This window comes from Trachemys scripta, chromosome 22, assembly GCF_013100865.1.
Source record: "Trachemys scripta elegans isolate TJP31775 chromosome 22, CAS_Tse_1.0, whole genome shotgun sequence".
NCBI classification, from domain to species: Eukaryota; Metazoa; Chordata; order Testudines; family Emydidae; genus Trachemys; species Trachemys scripta.
In genome coordinates this window covers 8,858,162-8,881,634 of record NC_048319.1, presented here as the reverse complement: position 1 = coordinate 8,881,634, position 23,473 = coordinate 8,858,162, and the positions used below count along the sequence as shown (strand labels likewise).

Genomic DNA, 23,473 nt, shown 5'->3' with positions numbered 1-23,473 from the left:
ATCTGAAAGCAAAGCTTTCTGTTACGTTAGCGTGGCTGAACCTCCTGCTAGCAACGACCGTCCTGCAGAAAAGGGAGGTTTACGGCCTGGCCGAAAGTCAGAAGCTGCCTCTGGAGCGGTGACCCGGGGCTGCAGTATTGCTCAGTGAGTGAGCGCCCTGGCCTTTTGCTCCCCGAGACATGGCTGGAAATTCTTGTGTAGGGAAATGATACAGTGTGCCTGGGTCCTGGTTGTGTGTATTACAAAACCACGGCAGCTTTTTTTGTGGGGAATCGTCAGTTTCTGCACAAGGGAGGGCCAGGATAGAAATGGGAGAGGCTTGAGCAAGAGCCTAGCATGAAGGTGCTGAGTTCTCCTGAGTTTTAAGGCCACGGACTCCCTTTGCCCCAATCACCTCACCTCTTGGCATCGGTTTCCCCGCCCATATAAAGGTCACAATAATCCTGGAAGGGTTCGTTAGTTAATATCTGCAAGGTGCCTTGACAAGGGCGGCGGGTAGAATAGGCCAGGGGAGGCTGTGCCCCCCCTGGCGCTGCCACCAGACCCCCAGTGGTGGGGTTTTGGGGAGACGTTTTTGATTTATTATGCCCCAGGCAGATTCTGGGGCGGCTGAGGAGGTGATATGTGCTATTCAGCTTCCTGGGTTCCTCAGTAATCTCTCTGGCTTGAGTAGCAAATCCCGCCTCCTCAGCTGCCCCGGAACCTGCATGGGGCCTAGCCAAAGCTTCTTCCAGACCCTTTTCCCCGGGCAGCTTGGGGGCTGGGGAGGGGCGACACGGCGCGGCTGCAGCTGGCCCAGGATTCTTCTGGGCAGGTGGGGTGGGGCTCAGGGCTCCTCCGGGCACAGGGGGCGTACGGGGCATGGGGCTCTGGCTGTGGGGGGGAGGGCAGACAGAAGGGGTGGAGCCAGGGCTAGCCTCCCCGAAGGTGGCTCCACCCACCACCCCTGTGCCTTGAAGAGAATGAGTAAAAGGCAGTTGCCGGGGTATGTTGCAGATTAGGGCCGGAGCGCAGCTCGCAGAGTTGTGGGTAGAAAAATTGCAAAGTGCCGCCTATGCCACGAGCCAAATTTCCCCCCCACCTTCCTTGGGCAGAAGTATGAAGTCAGGCCCCAGGTAACCGGCCCAGGGTGGGTGCTGACGTGCCCAGAGTCTGTTCACTTTACCCTCCAAGGCTCCCTTCTTGGAGGACACAGGAAGGTTGTGGGCTCCTCCAGGGAAGGCCAGGGTGGGTGAATGCACCTGCTCTGAGCGGCGAGTGCAGCCCGTCGAGTGGCTGAGCTCCAAGGCTTCTGCATGGCGTTGTCTTTAGTCGGTTTCCCTTTCCGGCTGTCAAGGGACCCACACAAGGCCGTGCTGGCTGGGCTGCAGACACAGCCGGGGAAGGGTTAAATCTAAACCAGAAACTTGACATGAAAACCCAGGAGAACATTTCAATGCACATTGCAATGCGTAAAACTAGACAACAGCCCGGCTGCTGCAGTGCTAAGACCACAACCTATCATGCTGGTCTCACCGTTTCCTTGTGCTCCTCCATGGGACTATCTCCATCTGCTGTGTCTTGTCTTATACTTCGATTGGAGGCTCCTTGGGGCATGGACCATCTTTTTGTTCTGTGTTTGCCGAGCACAATGGGGCCCTGGCCCATGACTGGGTCTCCTGTGTGAATACTTTATTAGTATTATTCGATTCAGGGAGGAGCCTCATTTGGGTGGGCAAGGAAACAAGGGTGTAAGGCACCTTGCCATAGTGAGAATGGCTAAACAATACCTCCCTACCAGAATCCACCAAGCAGGGGATTGAACAGGTCGTCCAGGTTCAGCAGCTCTGCTAGACTCACCTGCCCGTCAACATCCCATCTTTAAGGTTGGCAAAGGGGCGCTTTCAGTGGAGGGTTAACACAGCAGCCAGCAAATAGGTCAGAGTCGCCTTCTGCAGAAGCTAAGCGTTCCTCAGACCTTAGTTCCTGAAGGCGCCTCCTCCATTAATAGATGTGACACGGACGGACACTGGAGATGATGGATGAGGGTTTCCTACTAGGTATGTTCCTCATGTGCATCTCAGGGTTAATTCACACACTGCTGGGGGCAGTAATTTAGTAGCTGAAACATCAAACTTCAAAGGTTTTTTTTCTCCTGCTGCTGATAGCTCATCTCAATTGATTGGCCTCTTACAGTTGGTCTGGCTACTCCCACCTTTTCATGTTCTCTGTATGTATAAATATCTTCTGTCTGTGTGTTCCATTCTATCCGTTCCATTCCATCCTGTCTGTGTGTTCCAGTCTATCCGTTCCATTCCATCCTGTCTGTGTGTTCCAGTCTATCCGTTCCATTCCATCCTGTCTGTGTGTTCCAGTCTATCCGTTCCATTCCATCCTGTCTGTGTGTTTCATTCTATGCATCCGAAGAAGTGGGCTGTAGCCCACGAAAGCTTATGCTGAAATTAATTTGTTAGTCTCTAAGGTGCCACAAGTACTCCTATTCCTTTTGCGGATACAGACTAACACGGCTGCTACTCTGAAACTCTGATACACTTGAAAGCTATAGATTTCCTAGTGCCACAAACTCAAATCCCTGTTGACACAAGCCTTCATCCTTCACAGGACACGAACGTGGGTTTCATGCAGTTTAATAAGGGAGAGTGAGGACATCTTTTGGCACTTTTGGGGGGTAAAAGAGAGTTTGCTCTGTTGCCCTTGGCTAAAATGTCCTCTCTCCTTGCTGAGTGGTGGCAGTGTGTCTGGCTGCTGCCTCGCACCCCAGAAGTGGCTGCATTTCAGTGGGGATGTGATGCGTGTGTGTGTAAGTATGTGTGTTCATATAGATAGTTCCACCTTGGGATGCAAAATGCTATAAAAATAAATAGCAGTTGATTAGGTTGTGCCCAGGCTATTCCAGATGGGATGGACCCAACTCAACTATTGCGTCTGGTTGAAATGCTCTCCAGTCCGTTAACAATGCTATCAATCTCTCACTCCATCGTGGGTGGCACCGTTTGCCCATGCGTATAAGGTCAGGGATGCAAAGCCAACGGAGCAATAGCTTCGTAGCTCAGTATCACGTATTATTCTAAAGAGCCTCATATTCTGAGCTGAAGGCCTCTTCTGACCCTACACCCCTGCCCAGCAGTTAGAGTTGGCCATGGTAGATCTATTGTCCTCCATCCCTAGATTCACATTGAACCAGTCTCGGACTAGGTCTTTCTCAATCCAGAGCTCTTTGCATTGAGAGACTCTCTTCCCTGAGGTCCTTCACTGCCTACTTATTCTGGATACATGCCAGATCCTATCTGCTTTGGCTGGTCTCTTCTTGTCCGTTTTGTGGCTCGCTCCAGAGCTTTTTGCACCTCTGACGCATTTTCCCCTCTACTCCTTTGCATCCATTGGGAATTGATCTCTTTTGCTAGGGAGTTGGGTGGGAGGAGGCATTGACTTGAGGATAACTGGTCCTGTCCTATTTGGTATTAGGGTGGGGGACTTCTTCCTGATGGATTTTTAAATGATGTTGTACCTTGAATTTGATAAATACGATGGGCCTAATATACTTAAAGATAGTCGTTATGAAGCCCAGGGAGCTGGGATGAACGGACTTTAATAGTGGCATCTCCTGCTAATGGTGCTCTCTTTGCCTCCTGGACCCTCTGCTCTGGCTGGTTTGCAGACCCCTCCCAGAAGAGACGGGAATGGACTCCCTGGGCAGCCCTGCAGATGAGAACACATCCTGTAAGTATCAGCCTGGCCTCGTTGGGCTTTGACGAGGGTATTTGGCTGAGCCCAGTGGGCAGCAGGCCGCGGTTAGAGAAGAGAGAGAACAAATTCCCGCCAAAAAATCTTGCCTGGGGGACAAAACCAAGAACCATTGGAGTGTGTTGCAGAGTCACAATGGGGGAAAACAGGCATTTTCACAGTGCTGAGTATTCCCATGGACTCCTATTGGAATTGTGGGGGGTTCAGCCCCTCCAAATTATGTCCCACCCCTCTCAGCTTCCTCGAGTGGAATGCCCCATGGCCTCCATCCAGCTGGCACTTGCAGCCTCACTTGCTGCAAAGCAGTCGGAAGAGGTTGAAAAGCCATTGAGCAATTATTGCTGTAATTCACTTAGCTCAGAACAGAGTTCAGACCGGAACGCTCATTGCAATTATTGAATCGAGCGTTGCCGGGCGCCTGGACTCCGGCAGAACGGAGCAGATACAACGGCTCCACACGCTCCACGAACGGAGCCCGAATATTATTTAGCACTTGTTTAAGAGGGCGAGAATAAGAACCCTAAGGATCAATCCTTATTAATAGCTCAGTGGTTTAGCATTGGCCTGCTAAACCTAGGGTGATGAGTTCAATCCTTGAGGGGGCCATTTAGGGATCTGGGTCAAAAATCTGTCTGGGGATTGGTCCTGCTTTGAGCAGGGGGTTGGACTACATGACCTCCTGAGGTCCCTTCCGACCCTGATTTCTGTGATTCTATCTAGTCTTTGCATTGCTGTGGCAGTTAGGAGTGCCAGGACTGGGTGCTATACATTGTGCTAGGCGCTGCACAAAAAGACGGTTGCATTAGTGGCCCCAACCATCTTTGTTCCCTCGCTTCATTTTATCTGGTTAGTTTATCCTTTAAGGAAAAGTTGTTCTGTTCACCCCCATGCTTTGAGCTCTGCAGCTTTCGTTGAGGTTGGCTATTGAGAATAGACTTCCCCTAAGATAAGAGCGTGTTTCGCATCATAGACAGGACTTGAGAGCACAAGTGACTGGGCTAAGGCCCTACCTGGAAGTCAGTGGCAGAGCCAGAATGAGCACTCAGGAATTTCTTCCTCACAGCCATATATTTAATTCACTGTCCCAGGCTGCCTCCTCCGTGATGTCAGCAAACCACCGTCACCCATCAGCCATAGCAAGGGTTCCAGAGACCAAACAATTATCAGGGTATTAACTAGGCTTAAATACGGGTGCTAGCATCATCGGGCCCCAAATTGGTCTATTTTTATGGTTATTCATATTTTAATCGACTTTTCAGCCACAGTTTCCTGCTCGGTATAGCTAGGGCCTCTGTGCCTCGGTTTCCCCATCTCTAAAATGGCAATAATGATTCTGACCTGTCTTGTGGAGGCTCGTGAAGATCAATTAGTTAGCGCTATGTTAATGCTAAGTGTTATTAACTGAACAGAGACTCTGGACCCAGAGAAAGTTCAGTCTCAGTAACCCGCCCAGCTCGGCGAGGGATGACTTTGTGAGCACTTCAAAAGTAGGGCTGTATTTTGTAGTGTGCCGGGACCTCATTAGAACAGAGAGCTGTGAGTCAGGACACCTGCCTTCTACTCCTGACTCTTGCCACTGACTCACTCTCTTGGCTTGGACATGTGCTTAACATTTCTGTGCCTCAGTTTAACCCCCCTTTAAAATGGGGATAAAACGACTCACTGCACAGGCTTGTAAGGCTGCTGCGCAGATGCAAGGGTCTGGCGAAGCAAAGTCTTGCTGCAAGGTGGATGATCAGGACAAGCTGACGCTTACTTTCCGCTTTCCGTGCAGCTCCCCCTAACACTTTGAACTTTAACGGGGCTCATCGGAAGCGCAAGACGCTCATAGCCCCTGAAATCAACATTTCCCTGGACCAAAGTGAGGGTTCCATCCTGTCCGATGACTTCCTGGACACGCCCGACGACCTGGACATCAACGTGGATGACATCGAAACCCCGGATGAGACGGACTCCCTGGAGTTCCTGGGCAACGGGAATGAACTGGAATGGGAAGGTAAAAGGCCAACGTGGGGTGGATTTCGCTAGGACTTGGGGCTTGTCTTGGATTAACTTCAACCCTCTTTCTTTTGACTCTGTTGTTCTCCAGCTGTGACCAGGGCCAATGGGGGGGGGGAGGGAAGCCAGTTCAAATTACCGGGGCCCGGCTTTCCCCCCGTCTCGTCAGCCCTGTTCAGCCAGTCCGCCCTTGCTGGGGGGCCCAAAAAAATTCCAGAAGGGGGCCTGGCTTCCCCAGCTTTCCCCCCCCCCCCCCCCGTCTCGTCGGCCCTGTTTAGCCCATCCGCCCTTGCTGGGGGGCCCGAAAAAATTTTTCACTGGGGCCCGAACCCGCTCTCGGTGGCCCTGGCTGTGACATGTAGCTCCATTGTATAGCGTTTGCCCTCAGTACATTCAGGGCTGACGGTATGGCACCGCTCAGCTGTAGTCAATTGTCAGCGCTCCGGTGAAGTCAATGGAGCTACCAGGATGTTAAATTTAATTACATCATCGTCGCTATTACTGACGGGTTCAGTATGGTCACCTCTTGGAGCAGATCCTGTGCATCACTTAGGACTAAAGCAAGAATTGCCTCTCCCGTTGTGGGTTCCAGGCTTTGCTGCTTCAGTTGGCCGTCATTAATGGTGTCTAGAAATTAATATCTCTGCATCCCATCCTGAGGTGACAGGCTCTCCGTTTGTGGTTGTCACAGTCTCTCATTGTCCTGCAGGACTCCAGCTTGTATTCTTAATGGATGCATTCTGAATCTGGATGTCGTCTGAACTGTCTGAACTGTGTTGCTATGGGGAGGGGGGGATTTTTCACACCCGGAGAGACATAGCTATGCCAATGTAAGTTTTCAGTGTAGACCAGCCCTTCGTTACAGCGCTGCCTAGATAAGCACCTTAGACCTCAGTCCAGTCTCCAGGAGAAGCTCACCAGCATTTTCACTTTCCCTCTTCCAGATGACACACCTGTGGCCACAGCCAAGAACATGCCCGGGAACAGCGCAGACCTCTTTGGGGATGGGGTGGTGGAAGACGGCAGTGCTACCAATGGGAGACTGTGGAGGACGGTTATCATTGGGGAGCAGGAACACCGCATTGATCTGCAGATGATCAAACCCTACATGAAAGTGGTGACACATGGAGGTGAGGTTTAGGAAGACCATGGTGCCTCAGAAATGCACTGGCCTGTTGGCCTTTCTTATAAAATGTTGCTTCTTGGGATGGTAGGGCTGGAAGAGATGTAGCAACTGCATGGGCGGCGGGTGAACCACAGGCTCAGGGAGGCTAGCTCCGGCCCGCCCCTTGTGCCCGAGGCCCCATCCCTCCTCTTCCCCTTCCCCTGCCGGAGCACAAAGCCCCCCAGCACTGGGCAGGCGGTGCAGCCCCCAGCAACCCCAACCCCGGAGCGCTGGGCGGGCGGGCAAGCATGTGCACCGGCTCCAGCCGCCCGGAGTCCTTGGCCACAGGCCGGCCCCCATTAGCCCAGGCCACGGGGGAAGAGCTGCAGAGCGCTGGGAAGCAGGGGGAGCCTGGGGACAGAGCGTGGGCAGGACCACACAAGGCTGGTTGGGGAGCTCAGCCTCCCCCGGCTTTGATACCCGCTGCCCATGAGCAACTGGTTGTCTTGGCCATCAGTAAAGAGAGCCGGTTCCCCATATCGTACAAGGGAGCTATCCTGCTCTGCCCGGCACCATTCACATCACTAAAGCCGGTTTTGACCTTTTCAAAGTTTCCCTCGTTTGGTCCAAAATGACTTTTTGTTTCAAAATTTAAGTTAATTCATAGTTCAATGTAAAACAAATTTTAAAAAGGTCGAAACCAAATGTTTGGATTGACCGGAACTGGAGGTCTTGTTAATTTTTTCATTTGCAAAAATTTTCAAGATTTTGATTTTTCATCCTAGGACAGGATAAAATATCAAAAATCTTCCAGGGATCGGAAAACCATTTTCCACCCAGCTCTGTATGTCACCCAAAAAAACCTAGTTACATAATAGAAAGCATACAGGAACTGACGGCAGCAATAGATCTAGGGTCTCGTCCTTCTCAGAGGGGCAGGACACCTTCAACTTATACTGAAGTCAACAGCAGCTGCAGGATCTAAGCAACTCTGAAAACCAGCCCCTGGTGTCTCAGGTTGGATACCCAAATACTAAGGCACCAGATGTCATGGCCAGTTTTGAAAATTTGTGGCTAACAATGAGTCCATGGTACAGCCAGGAATAGTGCTTCTTGTCCTGTGCTTTGACATGGACCATATATCCCCCAAATACAAAGTCTGGTCTATATCCAAAGACTGACCATGCTGAATATGGGGCCTGACGGAGCAAGTTAAGATCAATTGGGAGGCCGTTGTTGTTCATCCCCTGGGTAAAATGTTTCTGGACTGGCTCATAAATTGGGCGCTCTCAGTCGATGGCCTCTACCTCTGGAACCCAATTTCCTTGGGGATTTGCCAAAATCCTCATCCGCACAGCTTTGTGGCACTCTTCAAGCCATAGTTATTTACAAATAAGCCCTGAGCTGCTATAGCAACAGGAGCTTCATAAACTAATACAACAAAGCAAACGTTTCGTTGCATCTCTCCCAGGCCATGATCCTCCATAGTTCCTCCTGCATGGAGGTCAATGGGAATTCAGCGCAGGGTCAGGACACTTCTCTGTGGATGGGGTGGTGACCCACAGGCCTGGCGGCAGAAGCACTTTGTTGTTTTCCGTTTTGACCTCCTGCCTCTTCTTCACTCAAGTGGCCATGCTGTCCATCTCTTTCTCTGTTAGGGTACTACGGAGAAGGGCTCAATGCTATCATTGTCTTTGCTGCCTGCTATCTCCCAGACAGCAATCTAGCTGATTACCATTACATCATGGAGAACCTCTTCTTGTAAGTGACTACGCCAAGTTGCATGATGGAGGGGAGGCAAGAAATGTCCCAGGTCCCCGGGGTAACCTCAGTATCTGTGCCACTCACTGGGACTTTACATAGAGCATCTCAACTGGGAAACTAGGCAAGGTGGAATCCATGCCAGTTGTACAGGGTACTGCTGTGTATCTGGCTGTATACTACAGGATAACCTGATGTCCACAGTGTCCTCCTACATGCCCAATGGTCCAAATTCTGACCCAACACAGATACCTCACAGCAGTTTCACATATAGCATTAAGGTGCGCCCGTATGCTGGCCAGCCATAAATGCATGCCCAGAGTAGAAATTATCCATCAGAGGCTACTGCTGTGCAAAGGAACTTATGGACATAAACGTATGGACCACCGTTCCTGATCTCTAGGCCCCACCTAAACACATCCTCCTCCATGGCTCCTGCAAAGGTGCCTCACGGTGGATTTGAACCATCTTCTCCAAGTCTCAAAACCCACAAAGCCAGACGGGTCAGTTTTTCAGTTACAAGGTTCCTTTGAACCTTCTTGTGGCCAAAGACAGCGACCTGGGTCACAATACAGAGTCAGAATAGATTGGAGAAGGATCAGCCTGGTGGGGCTGGGGGAGAGGATATATACAAATAAACACAGAAACCCCGCTGTATGTATTGAAGCAATCCCACTGCATGGCTGCTTTGGATTGCCACCCGATAGGTACGTGATCAGTAGCTTGGAGCTGCTGGTGGCCGAGGACTACATGATCGTGTACCTGAATGGAGCCACACCACGTCGGAGGATGCCGGGCCTGGGCTGGTTGAAGAAATGCTACCAGATGATAGACAGAAGGTGAGGAACCGCCCTCTGTGGGCAGGTTATTTCCATGATGGTCCACTGCACTATACGCCCAGCTTAAGACGCCACCAAAACAATGCAAAGGAGCCTGAGTGGAAATGAGACTCAGCCCCAAAGCTGTAAACCTGATTCTGGCTCTTATACACCCACGTAAGGTATGTTAGGACTGGAGGCATACAGAGGACTGGGACCCCACCTCTAGGGGGTGGGATTTCAAGTGCAGATAAAGCAGCAGCAGATGAACTGCTGAGCACGGCAAGTCCCGTGGGCACGGATCCATCCCTCCGAGCCAAAAGGGGACAGTCAGCAGAATTGTTTCTCACCTGGTATCACTCCACATCTCCCAGGAGGCACCGGGACGCTTTCACAGTGAGGCACTGGGAAAACCAGCCTGCAGTGCTGAATGGGCCCCCGCAGGAGGAACTGTGGGGCCTGTTTCCTCCTTCCACTCACTGGTCATTCATTCCTGATTACCGTGTTCACACTTCGCAACCTGCCCCACGTTGTTATATATCTCTACCCCGATATAACACGACCCGCTAGAACATGAATTTGGATATAACGCGGTAAAGCAGTGCTCCGGGGGGGGGGCGGGGCTGCACACTCCAGCGGATCAAAGCAAGTTCAATACAACGCGGTCTCACCTATAACGTGGTACGATTTTTTGGCTCCTGAGGACAGCGTTATATCGAGGTAGAGGTGTATATGAAGACAAAGATGCAGCATATACAGACCAGGGGGTCCATAAACAAGAAAACACAGGGTCGTTTTCACATTAGACTTTGATGCTGTGTCGTCCCTTCTATTGGTTATATTTCACAGGAGTATTAAATACAAGCATGTATTTGGGATTGGGACTGGGGTTATTTAGTCTGCAGAAGAGAAGAGTGAGGGGGGATTTGATAGCTGCTTTCAACTACCTGAAAGGGGATTCCAGAGAGGATGGATCTAGACTGTTCTCAGAGGTACCAGGTGACAGAACAAGGAGCAATGGTCTCAAGTTGCAGTGGGGGAGGTTTAGGTTGGATATTAAGAAAAACTTTTTCACTAGAAGGTTGGTAAATCCCAGGCAGAAGGAGGAACCTATCTCCATGAGAGGGGCGGGGCAGGACACTCCCTCTAGCTAGCTTGGGCAAGGAGCCTCCTAGAGCGCTGGCTTTTGTGATTCCCGTTCTGAGGCGCCTGTCTCGCCCCATTCATTGTATAGCGAGCCCAGGCCCCGAACTCAGGCCCTGTGAATCCCAGCAATTTTCTAGGCACCTAAACGTTAGAGGACCAGCCTAAGACCCTTTGTGTGACTAGCCTGTTGCTGCTTTAGGACTGGAACAGATTTTCTCTTTCCTCTTCCAACGGACGTGGTGGAGGCCCTATTATCATCAGAGTGGCCTGGGTGAGGTGTAGGAACATTCCTACAACAGCTAAAGGCGGCAGGACTCTGCCCTAGCAGGTCTTCTCCTTCTCTAACGTATGTGATCCTGTGGGCCCAATTCTGCCCCGGCACCAGAGTAAATCCGTGAAATCCACGGAGTCCCACGGGGGCCTCCAGGAGTTCTGCGTCTAACCTCTCGCCTCTGGCCTTTCCGCAGGCTACGGAAAAACCTGAAAGCTTTGATCATCGTGCATCCTTCGTGGTTCATCCGGACCGTGCTGGCGATATCCAGGCCCTTCATCAGGTGAACAAAGAACTCTCCCGCATCCCAGTGGGTTTTGGAAAGGCAATTAAACCTTGTGCTAATCTCTACATGTTAGAGAGCAGGGTGAGGGCTATACAAAGGGGCAGATTAGCCCACCTGGGTCTAGTGCAGGGTTCTCCCCCCTTCCTCTGAAGCACCTGGCACTGGCCACAGTCAGAGAGAGGATACTAAGCTTGATGGACCTTCGCTCTGTGTTCCTGTTACCCTACTGAGGCAGCCAGAAAGGGAGGCTGGATTTTTGTGGCAGGAAATTTGCTCACTGGGAGAGGGGAAAGGTGTCCCAATGCTGCTGGAGGGGGTTTTTTTGTTTTTGTTTTTATTTTTATCCAGTTCTTATAACAACTAAAGGAACGGCTGGGCCAGCTCCTGACGTAGGCCGGGTGGGTGCTCTAGCATGGAGGACTCTAGGCCAAATTCTCTCCCCCCAGGAGTTAGTGTAAGACCCGGTGCAAGAGCTCTGGTACTTTGAGAAGTCCCAGATGCCTTAGCTCCAGCCTCTCCCAGCAGGGGTCACTGTAGAGACTGGTGTAAAAACTCATAGGAGAGGCACTCACAGCTCACCCCCCCCCCAGCCATCCTCTCCCAGCAAAAGTTACCATCAAAAGGGTGGAATGAAGTTGGGAGCAGGAGAACCCCGCTCTAGCTGTCTGAACTGTTCGCAGCCTCTGGCTAAAGAGAAGCCTTCGTTTTGGGTCACATCCCAGTTGCATTGAAATCAACAGCAACACGCCCATAGACTTCAATCGGATCTGGATGTATGTCCCGCCTAGCCACCGTTCTATGAAGGGGGAAAGTCAGAATAAGCTCTTAAAGGGTGCATGTTCTTTTCCTCTGTCAGTGTGAAGTTTATCAATAAGATCCAGTATGTTCACAGTCTGGAAGAACTGGAGCAGACTATCCCCATGGAGCACGTCCAGATTCCTGACTGCCTCCTACAGTAAGTATCACAGGGAGCTCTTACCTGAAAACTTGGCAACTCTGGGGGCCACCATCCATTAGCTCCTCACCATGTGCACCGTTTCCCCGTGCTTCAGAGAGGAAGGATGGACCTGTGATCAAGGCTTGGCATTCAGGAGGCCTGGCTGTCGCCTAATCCCAGCTCAACTCATTGCTTGGCCTTGGGCAAGTCCTACCCTCTCTGTGCCTCGAGCTTCTCCATTCCTACGGGCAGGAAATGCAAGAGAGAGAAGACATTAACTCTTTGTATTCTGGAGCCATTGCTTGCCCCAGGCTCTTTCGCCTTTAGAGTGAATGCTGCGGGGACATTTAAGGAAATCTCTCTTGTTCGTTGCAGGTACGAAGAAGAGAGAACCAAAGCCAGGAAAGAAAGGTAAAAATCAGCTTTTGGGGGAATGGGGCTCCTATTGTCCTAAAGATTTCTCCTATGGGAGTTACAGCCAGTAAATTCTGTGTTCCTCATAACCCAGGCAACCCATTTGGTCTGTATTTGACTTCTCCAGATATTCATTCAGAACAGACCCACGATGCAAACCCCAGGCTTCCCCATAGGTTTGAACTCAACCTGCTAACTTGGGTGAAACCTGCCAACTGCCTTGTCCCCACTAGGACTTTACCTCTGGTTAGCTAACTTGAGTTAACAATGTACCGTTTTCCCTAGTGAAGATGCCCCCTGTGGTAATTTCAACCCTCACCTTCCATTCCTAGGAAGAACCTGTCCCCCAACTAATACTTCAACACTGCACAAAAACAGGCCCCCAGAATAAACCTGCAGTGGAACTATGGAGCCCAGTTCTCAGTTAGGCAAAGGGCTGGTCTACACAAGGAGTTGTTCCTGCTTAACTGTCCCTGACTAATTCCGTGTGTGGACGCTCTTATTCTGGAATACCACATGGAGTTAATCAGGAACCACTTCCTGTCCACACAAGCCCTAAAGCCTCTTTAAGGCTGTTTTACCTCACCACGGTGGTGTAACGTGGCAGGAAATGTAATTTACGCTCTCATTAAGGCCAGAGAGGTGTAACGGGGCCTTACTATAAATGAGAATTGGGCCCATTGTATCCTAGTTTGTTTTATTTCCATGTTTTAAGCCATCCCAGCCGATAAAAACAATAATCCGGAATTAGGATATATTGCCCCAGCTAGTGACAATAGCATCCATTATCATGAGGGCTGCTCCGCCTCTTACCCAGGGCCCCCACCCCTGCTCCGCCCCAGCCCCGCCCCCACTCCACCCCTTCCCCTAAGCCCCTGCCCAGCTCCGCCCCTGCCCCTGCCCCTTCCCCACTCCCCTGAGCTCTGCAGCATGGCCGGGCCTGCACTCAGCGGCGGCGGGAAGCGCGGACCCGGCCCCAGCTGCGCCGCCGGTGGGAGCTGGGGGATGGTTCCCCCCTGCCCCCAAGCCAGCCCCCTCCCCATGGAGGCCTGGGGCCCGCCCCCCTGCTCCTCCCCCGCGGAGGCCTGGGGCCCCACACACACTCCGCAGGGGGGCTGCATAGGGCCCCAGAATAGCTAGGGACAGCCCTGCGACATGACCCTCTCATAAACAAACGAGAGAAATATAACCTAGACAAACCTACTATAGGGTTGATGCACAACTGATTGGAAACCTGTACTCAGAGAGAAGTTATCAATGGTTCACAGTCTAGCTGGAAGGGCATATTGAGTGGGGTCCCACATGGATCTGTACTGGGTCCAGTTCTATTCAATATCTTCACAAATGATCTGGATTATCGCACAGAGAGGACACTTATAAACTTTGGGATGATACCAAACAGGGAGGGGTTGCAAGCACTTTGGAGGACAGGATTAGAATTCAAAATGATCTTGATACATTGGCTGGCGCTCGAACCCTGGCTTCCTCTCCCTGTTGGCCACACCCTGCTGCTCGGGGAGAAGGGATGGCCCAAGGGGCAGGACCACGGGTCAGGCGCCGGGAGCATCTTTTAAGAGGGGCCACTCACATTCCTCCAACCCGTTAAAGCCACCCAGTTCCATGGACCCTTCACAGTTAAGGAGCTATTGAAAAACTGACCAATATTTGAAAATGCATGTGACTACATCAGTGGTCCCCAACGTGGTGCCCGTGGGTGCCATGGCGCCCACCGGGGCATCTATGTGCGCCCGCGTACTGGCTGGCGGACAAGCATCCGCCAAAATGCTGCCGACAAGCAGCGTCATCCAGAGGCGTTGCCGCCGAAATGCTGCCGATTTTCGGCGGCGACGCCTCTGGATGATGCTGCTTGTCGGCAGCATTTCGGCGGCGACGCCGCTTGACGTTGCCGCTTCTCGGTAGCATTTTGGCAGATGCTCATCCGCCGGCCATGATCCTCGGTGGTTCGTCGTCTGGCACCCACCATACGAAAAAGGTTGGGGACCACTGGACTACATGCTTAAATAAAAGCCTATTTACCTCTCTTGGGACTTGCCTCTCCCCCCAAAATCGTAACACTTTCCCAGTACTGCTAGAGTTCAAATAATTACAACCCCCCTCTAGTGTGGATACAGTTAGACAGGTATGAAAGGTGCTTATACCAGTCTAGCTTCTACAGGAAGGTACAGGGCACCTTTATAACCAGTATAACTGCGTCCACACTACAAATGTAACTATTTTGATTAAAAAATAATCACCCCCTAATCGAAAGAATTATATCGGTGCAAAACCTGTGTGTAACCCAGGCCTAAAGGTCAGATTCTGCCAGGCCTGCATTTCTCTGCATTGATTCCTGGGGTGAAGTCCTGGCTCCACTGAAGTCAATGGCAAAACTTCCATTAGGGTCACGGTTTCACGTTGCCAGACTCTAGCCCAGGGGTCGGCAACCTTTCAGAAGTGGTGTGCCGGGTCTTCATTTATTCACTCTGATTTAAGGTTTCGCGTGCCAGTCATACATTTTAACGCTTTTAGACGGTCTCTTTCTATAAGTCTATAATATATAACTAAACTATTGTTGTCTGTAAAGTAAATAAGGTTTTTAAATGTTTAAGAAGCCTCGTTTAAAATTAAATTAAAATGCAGAGCCCCCCCCGGACCAGTGGCCAGGACCCGGGCAGTGTGAGTGCCACTGAAAATCAGCTCGCCTTTGGCGTGCATGCCATAAGTTGCCTACCCCTGCTCTAGCCCCAAGTTATTAGAAGTACCTACTGGGGTCCGGGAAGTGGGCGGATGGAAGCCCGCCCACTGCTAAAGGATCCGCCCCCCCAGCCTAAGGGGAGGAGCAACAGGACCTGAAACCCAACTGATTTCGGGGGACAGCTAAAGAAATAAAAGGGACAGGAGTGCGGTCAGAGGGTCAAAAGAAGAAGTAATCAGTTACTTTAAAATGCTTGAGCTGATCAAACAAAAAAACTGCAAGATTCTCTAAAGCTCAAAAACCGCCACGAACGTAAAATTAGAGCAGCCAGCAGTCGCAAAGGGCTAGTCCTGGGAGACACGGTGACTCACTCGAGTAATGGCTGCAACATCAGGACTGTAATAAGCAATATAGGTACATAGCGCTTTACGTCTTCGGAACACTATACCCTACCATAAAGGCGAAATTGATCTATAATAAGCGAGAGAAAATGGAAAGGTCTGGATCTCGGTATTTTAATAGAATCATAGATTTAAGGCCAGAAGGAACCATTATGATCATCTAGCTTGACCTCCTGCATAACAGTGGTTGAAGAGCCTCTCCTATTGAGGGATAGCTTAGTGGTTGGAGCATTGGCTTGCTAAACCCAGGGTTGTGAGTTCACTCCTTGAGGGGGCCATTTAGGGAACTGGGGTAAAAATCTGGCTGGGGATTGGTCCTGCTTTGAGCAGCGGGTTGGACTAGTTGACCTCCTGAGGTCCTTCCAACCCTGATATTCTGTGATTCATTTACTCTAGGAAAACTTCTGCATCAGGCCAAATCACGTTAGGTGGACACACAGCATCTCGTTCAGAAAGATGTCCAGTCTTGATTTAGAAGCTGCATGTGCTGGAGAATCCAGTGCGTCCCTTTCACGTTGGCTGCTCCCACTCGGTAGATTTCAAATACGTTTTATCATTACAGGGCAGAGGAGAAACAAGACATGACAGAGAAAGAAAGGTAAATACCCTGCACGTGTCGGCAAGCTGAATGCAATGACTCTGCACCTCAGCTCCTGCCTTGTTCATGGTTATCAGTTCTGTTCCATGGTGTAATGGTGCTAATAGTGGTTGAAAATATTGTGATAAAAGCTACTGGGGAAAATCTAGCTAGCAAATCAGCAAGCTGTCCAGAAAGAAAAGGAAGGGAACACCCTGGGCCATGGAACTTAGCTGGTGCATGCTTCGAGAAGATTCTAACCCTACTAAAGTCCAGTCTGCTCTTAGGATAACCAACGATCCTATTGTGTAGCAGCTCACGAAGTCAATTGCTGCCATCAAACCCCACGCCCCAGTGCAGGTGATTGCTCAACTGGGTGTTCATGGACCACAGTGAAAAGACAGCATGTTACAATGCAAATCCCTCCTGAGTCACTGAAGCCAGGGAGCTCTGGCCTAGATAATCCGGGGACTCGCGTATCAAAGGATGTGAAACCAGGGGCAGAGAGAGTTGTTCTCGGGAACCAAGAGAAGATTTAGGGTTGCCAACTTTCTAATTTCTGAAAACCGGACCCTAAAGCAGGAGCGCCGGAACCTCTCCCCTCCCTCACCACCCTCTGCCTCGCGTATCCCCCTGAGGCCCCACCCCCCACCCCCTGCTCCGCCTCTTCCCATGAGGCCACGCCCCTGCTCGCTCCTCTCCACCCCTCCCCTGTCACTCACTGCTCTCCCTCTTCCTCATCACTCGATCCTCTCCACCTCTCTCCCACCACCAGCTGGCCTCCCTCTGCTCTGGGGCTGGGTCAGGAGCTGCAGCCCCGACACAGATCCTGCCTGCCCACGAGATGCAGGTAGGAGGTAGTCCTGGCTGAGCAGGGACTAGCCTGGGTTAATGATCTGGTGCCTCCCCCCTCCCCAAGCGGTGACCAGACTTTTGGTGTCTGATCAGTACATCTGACCGGATACTGCAATTGGACCGTCCGGTTGAAACCCGGACACCTGGCAATCCTAAGAAGATTTAATGAGAAAGGAAACGAGAGACTTTTGGAATCCACGCTGTTCCTGCAGGGAAATTGATTCTCCTTGCTCTTAGCCCAAAGGCAATGAATAAAGGGAGGACTTTACAAACCGTTATTGCATCACAGCCGTTCAGCCCCCGTTTGGGGTAAGATTTAATTCCTTACGGCAGCCTGGGACTTTGCGTTTGCCAGTTTCTCCCTCCCATTTATACCAGGAAAAACCCCACCCACATGTGTAGGTCAACATCTTTATAGACATAAACGTGGCCACAATCTTCTGGAAACAGAAATTTGCAGAGGGGTGCAGCTGACGGGTAGCTCTCTGAAGCGCCACCCCCTGAAACTATCAGACAGCCCTTTGGGGAATGACCTTAACACACAGCTGTGTGATTCCCAGGCATTTGGGAATTGTCCAAGTTAGCGAATTCTCTAAGCCTAGCACCAGGCCTCGCTGTATCACCTCTCCCAGGTCCCACCTCTGATGAGCCCACCTCCTGTTCTAGAGATTGAAATATTTTCTGTACTGTGACTGTATAAAGAATACATGGAACAGCTTGATCTTGCTCCGTTATTGGTTTTGATCTGTCTGAATGGATTCCTGGCAGTGCTCTTCAACTTCATAGAGCTGGAAACACGCTGTGGTCAGGGGATGGAGCCAGAGACCCACAACGTCACACGGAGTGGTCTCCTGACACTGTGTAGCAAAGTTTGTCTCTGATGTTGCGTCACTGCAAAGGAAAGGGCCAAATTCTGCTGCCAGGTAAACCTGGGCAACTCCTGGGTGCAGCTAGAAGCAGAATATGACCCTCCCGCATCATCACAAAGCAATGACAAATGTCAGACGGCAGTGTCAAGACCTCACGCCATGATTATTTGACTCTATTTAACACAGAGTCTTTCCTTTCTACTTCTGAAGGGGAAGGTGGGTCTTCCTGCTATTCCCTCCCCAGGGTAAGATCAAACCTTGGCGATTCCACTGGAGCTGCCCGTGTCAACTCCAAAGAACCACATGAGACTCTAGGACTGTTAGTTGAGGATGACCGGTGTGTCGTGCAGATTTGCGTATTCACTGCAATGTTTGTCTCCCAAGCAGGCCTGTGCTGCCGAGGGAGGATCAGGAAACCAGGTTGGAATGAAACCTATTTTTAATTCAGAATTTAACATTTGTTTTCGTTCTTTCTGCCATGCAATGACACGTCTTTACATGCCTACCAGCAAATGCTGCAACGATATTACTGATAGGGACATAGGAATTGCCAGATTAGATCTGATCCAAGGTCCATCTAGCCCAGTGGCCTGTCTCTGACAGTAGCCGGTGCCAAATGCTTTCCAGGAAGATGCTGTAGACACTGTGGGCGAATCACCCGGAGCTGTAATGGTTAGAGATTGGCTTAATCCCTGAAAGATAAGGTTTAAAATCCCTTCCAACATTTTTGTTGCCCTTAATTATGCCATTAGTTGGAATACAAAGATCTTGGCTCTAGTCTGGGTCTCGCTAAATTAGCAGAGTTATCCTCATGGGATTAAGCTAAGGTTCATCAAGCATTACTAGGGCCAGGTCTACACTCAAAAGTAGACCCAGCTACGTCGCCCAGGGATGTGAGAAGTCCACGCCCCTGAGCGATGTAGTTAAGCTGACTTAACCCCCAGTGTAGACACCACTAGGTCACCGGGAGAGTTCTTCTGTCAGCCTAGCAACACCCTCGGGGGCAGTGGATTCACGACGGCGGTGGGAGAACCTCTCCCATCGCTGTAACAAGCGTTTACACTGAAGTGCTACAGTGTAGACGCGCCCTGACTGGCATTCCTTAATGCTCCCACTATCCTCAAGCACACAAACACCTGCTGGAGACACAAGCATCCTGCTGATGGAGTTTAATAGCAGAGAAACGTGTGGCCCATTAGGAAGGGTTGGGCTGGGTTTAGCGTTAGCGAGTCCTTGAGCTGCTGGGTGGAGAGATTGGGCTTCGAATGATCTCTCACTGCAGGAAAGTATGTATTATGAGATGCAAAAAGTGATGAGCCAGGGAACTTTTTATCGTCTCCTGCCCTGCTACCAGGGAGCGAGGCTGGGCCAGTCAGCGGGCCCCAAGTAGTGACCTGCATTGATTATGTTTAAGTACTGGCCATCAGAAGTTACTGTCACCAGTTAGAAATGCTCATTAACGTCAAGGATCATACAACTGGTGGAAGGAAACAAACATCAACCCCTAAAAGTCTACTGGACAACACGCATAATGTTTAAAAAGTGGAACAGCTGTTATTTACAGCACATAAGGGAACGTATAGATCACAGCGTAGGAAATACCTAGCGTTCTTAAGGGCCACATTAAACGTGACCCTGCCACTCTTACTCAATGAGTAGACCATAGACATCAATGGGCTACATACAGGAATAAGCACGACTTTGGGCAAATAAAACTTTGCAGTTTTGGACCCCGCAAAATGCCCATATAAGTGAATAGGAGTCAGGGCCGGCTCTAACTTTTTTGCCGCCCCAAGCAGCAAAAAAAAGCGCCGCCCCGCCATAATACCCCCCCCCAGCACCGCCCTGCCCTGCCAAAACAACCCCCACCGATTGCCGCGACGCTGAAACCCCCCCGCTGAGCGCCGCACTGCTGAACACCCCCGCCGAGCACCGCGTCGCCGAAACCCCCGCCGAGTGCCGCACCACCGAACATCCCCGAGCGCTGCGCTGCCGAACACCCCTGCCCCCTCGCGAAGCGCCGAACTGCTGAAGCCCCCTCCCACACGGAGCGCCACCGAAACCCCCACGGAGCGCCGCGCTGCCAAAACCCCCCCCCCCGCCGAGCGCCGCACCGTGCTGCCCCCCACAACCCCAAGATTGCCCGCCCTTTACCAAGTGCCGCCCCAAGCACGTGCTTGGTTGGCTGGTGCCTGGAGCCGGCCCTGATAGGAGTTTTGGAAAAGGAATGCCTTCATGAGGTGGCCCGACATGTATTTGGCTTGCAGAATTTTATGGAGGATTAAACTCCCACATATCCATATTCTTTGGGATGCTTAGCTATTTGGCTTTCAAGGCATAAGATTTCTTACAATTTGCCCTCTAAAAATGTCCCTGTCTTTCTCTCCCCTCCTAGCATGTCATGAATAGAAATAACGAGGAATGAATGGAACCGGAGAATGATGCAGCCCGGCAGCCACCCACTGTAAATGCCCTTCCTGGTACAAGATCTAGTCATCTTCTCATTCCAACTCCTGTAAGATCAAGGAATCTGCCTCCCCCATCTCAGAGATGCAAAGTCCTTTAAAGCTTCTGGAAACATTTTATTTAAGGAAAAAATAATCCAATAATAGCACTTTCTAGGACTGGCTCCTGTTTCTACGATGGCTTGTGGCAAGAGATAAATAGTGGAAACATATACACTATTTCCTCTTAGCACGTAATCATCACTCCATAGTCCATCACAGCCACCAGCCCAAAAGAAGAGGTCTATTTTTTTTAATGTATAAACCCCTTCTCCAACTTGCTGCTGGCCAGCACTGTGCGATTTTGCTTTCAATTGCACATCAGTTTCCTCCACATAGCGATTCCGATGGCCCTACGTTAACTAACGCAGGAACTGGGAAGAGCGAGTTTTCCTCCCTTACAGAGACGGTGTATGTTTCTTCCAGTAGATGTTGAGTGTCCACCAAGCCTTTGGCCAACACATTTCCCCCATCTCTGGCTCCCGCACCTCCTACATCCTTGCTGGTTCAGCTTGCTAGCTAGCTCATGATGAAATTTATCTATGAGTGAGTGCGATGATGTTTAATTTGTTCTGTCCCTCTTCATAAGGCTCTCACAGATAAAAGACGATACTCTGAAAGAAGGATCCTCTATCTCGGATGCCACCTTAGCCAGAATCCTTCTATAAGCATTTTCTCACAGCATGGCACAAAGGAAGACCTATTCTTATGAAGGAACTTTATGGACTGGTTTTTCACACCTCTTCTTTATATAGATGATGACACTGGACAATCATCCACTCTTTATACCTCCTATTGCAAAAAACAAGCCGCTAAATGTTCCTACATTCTCTTCCTGGGTGGTGAGAGTCTTGTCTGAGCGAAGGGCGGATTGCAGTGTGACCAGCCCAAACCCAGGTTGGGAATCTTGCAAATATGAAGACGGGGAATTGTATGGACCTACAGGTGCTCAGCTCTGAAGCGATGCAGACATGGCATCAGGACTTTAACACGTGGCTTGGGGGCTCGTGAGGATTTTTCAGCAGAGGAGAGAAGCATTTGAACAAGCAGAAATCGGGCAACGTGATTTGTAAACCCCTGGCTTAGCCCAGGGTCAGCCTATGCAAACAATCTTACACATGCACAAGGTAAAACCCCTGATGGATGAGTTCTGCAGCTGAAGAATTATCTGAGAATCTCAGTGGTCAAGAGACATTTTATAACTGGTGTCCCTGGTGAATCTTGTGTACAGAGCCCCAACCGTCCAGCTGTTCGTTACCATTTGAAATTAATACCACTTCCCTCTGCTGTAAAACCCCACAGGAGGGCAATACTGGCAAAGCAAGATTTTCTGAACAGAGGAATTGGCTTTCTGTAAAATGCAGAGCGTTGCTTTTTATTCTTTCCGATCATTAACCATGGCAGAGGAGCAGAGAGTATGCTAGCTCACCCTATACTTGCCAATGTTCTTATCTTCTCATGTTCTGCATGTTTCTCCTATATTGTGGGCAGAAGGTTTTCAGTGGGATGCATGACTCTTCAATCATGGATTTATTTACTGAACAGACATATGCATGGAAGGAGAGGAGAACTGCAGTGATATCCTGAACCACAGAAGCAGAACTAGATGTTTTCTCTTGCAGGCATGTTAAAAAGAAGTAACAGTTCATTTGCCAAGCATTCGTGAAGCCACCTGGCTTCCTGGAAATTTCACTCTTGGCCAATTGCTGGCTGTAGAGGTAGGATTTCTGTGCTACACGCAAAAGAAAGCAGCACTTCAGTTTTTTTGGCGTTTGAGTTTTACACTAAATAAGACAAAAAAAGAACATTTTGCACTAAACATTCCAAAAACCCGGCAGTCACTCAGTTTCAAGGCAAGAAGCAGTAGTCAGAATATGTGAGGGTTAATCTGGTCCACAAACAGACTGATCCAAATCCCATTGGAGTGCATAGAAAAACTCCCCCTGACATCAAAGAACTTTGGAACACACTCAGAATAAATCGTTACAGCTCTTACTGTAGCACAGAACATGTGAATTCCCCATTGCCATCAGAAATTCACGGGCCTAGACTTTTGCTTTCATTCTGAGAACACTTGCCTGCATTTCAATGGAAGTCAAGAATGCAATAAACTTATGATATTGAAAGGTGGAAGGGAGTTGTAAAGTCATATCATGGGCAGATTGGTAGAACATTAAAGAGATGTTTGAAATCCAACCCCAGAAACCTCTACCACGGCTACCCCTGATACTTGATACCACATCTGTAGTAACTCAACACTTCAGCAAAAATGTTCACAACATCTCAGTCAGTGGACTAACACTGTTCTGGCACACATGCTGCTGGGGAAAAAAAAAAAAAATCTTGGGACCTTGAGAACTAAAACGTTGATTGTGAATAGTAACCACAATAGGTGAACTTTTTTTAAACACCATCATTTGCAGCGTTAGCAGAGAAACCACAGAAAGGCTGGACCTGGAGATTGAAGTATTAGTAGGTAGGTCCTTCACAATTGGGGTTGAGGTTTCAGGATATTAAAATGTACATCATCTATTTCATTTGCATATACAGGGAAGGTAATTCATTGAAATGGAGAACGTCAACTTGAATTTCGTAAAATAAGCTAATTTTTTTAAAAAATTACACTTTCTGGTAGAGCACTCTTTAAACAGGATATCCTAAATTTTTTTTAAAAATGTGTTGAGAGATTTTCTGCTTCCCAGCTGATGTCTTTATAAGGATCTTTTCAATATGAAAAAAACTGACTATACAGGCGAAAAAGTGAAACAGATGATACACACAGTACTGTCAAATGCACAAAAGTAAATTTTAAAAAGAGACAAAAAAGTATCAATCACTTCTTTCACTTGTGGGGATTTTAGGTATTACTTGTAACCATAGTAGCTACAAATGTTTGAGATGGAAATGTGCCGTTCAGGTGGGCGGTATCCCTTTAACCAGATATGCAGCCACATATCTAAGACTGGTATTGACTGCCTTGTGCGATTTTAAAATGTTTTTATACATGAATATAATAGAAGATCCCTAGACTGTAAAAATACTCAACGCAAAATGGCTGCACTCATTTTAAAAAGAGCTGGATTCTCTCAATG

At 49.7% G+C, this 23,473-nt stretch overlaps 1 protein-coding gene across 3 annotated transcripts in view; it reads left to right on the top strand.

Moving 5' to 3' along the window:
- ATCAY (ATCAY kinesin light chain interacting caytaxin) overlaps positions 1–22,708 on the top strand; it is a 28,740-nt gene extending 6,032 nt beyond the window's left edge. For 2 of the 3 annotated variants that reach the window (XM_034755369.1, XM_034755371.1), the window contains 11 exons: positions 3,659–3,720; positions 5,519–5,740; positions 6,687–6,872; positions 8,506–8,608; positions 9,316–9,447; positions 11,040–11,126; positions 11,986–12,084; positions 12,442–12,477; positions 16,139–16,174; positions 18,262–18,297; positions 20,273–22,708. In XM_034755369.1, coding sequence (XP_034611260.1) covers positions 3,659–3,720; positions 5,519–5,740; positions 6,687–6,872; positions 8,506–8,608; positions 9,316–9,447; positions 11,040–11,126; positions 11,986–12,084; positions 12,442–12,477; positions 16,139–16,174; positions 18,262–18,297; positions 20,273–20,282 — 1,009 coding nt within the window. In that variant the 3' untranslated portion in view covers positions 20,283–22,708. The remainder of the gene's footprint in view (positions 1–3,658; positions 3,721–5,518; positions 5,741–6,686; positions 6,873–8,505; positions 8,609–9,315; positions 9,448–11,039; positions 11,127–11,985; positions 12,085–12,441; positions 12,478–16,138; positions 16,175–18,261; positions 18,298–20,272) is intronic. The other variant, XM_034755370.1, reaches the window with a different exon arrangement.
- Positions 22,709–23,473: the final 765 nt, after the last annotated feature.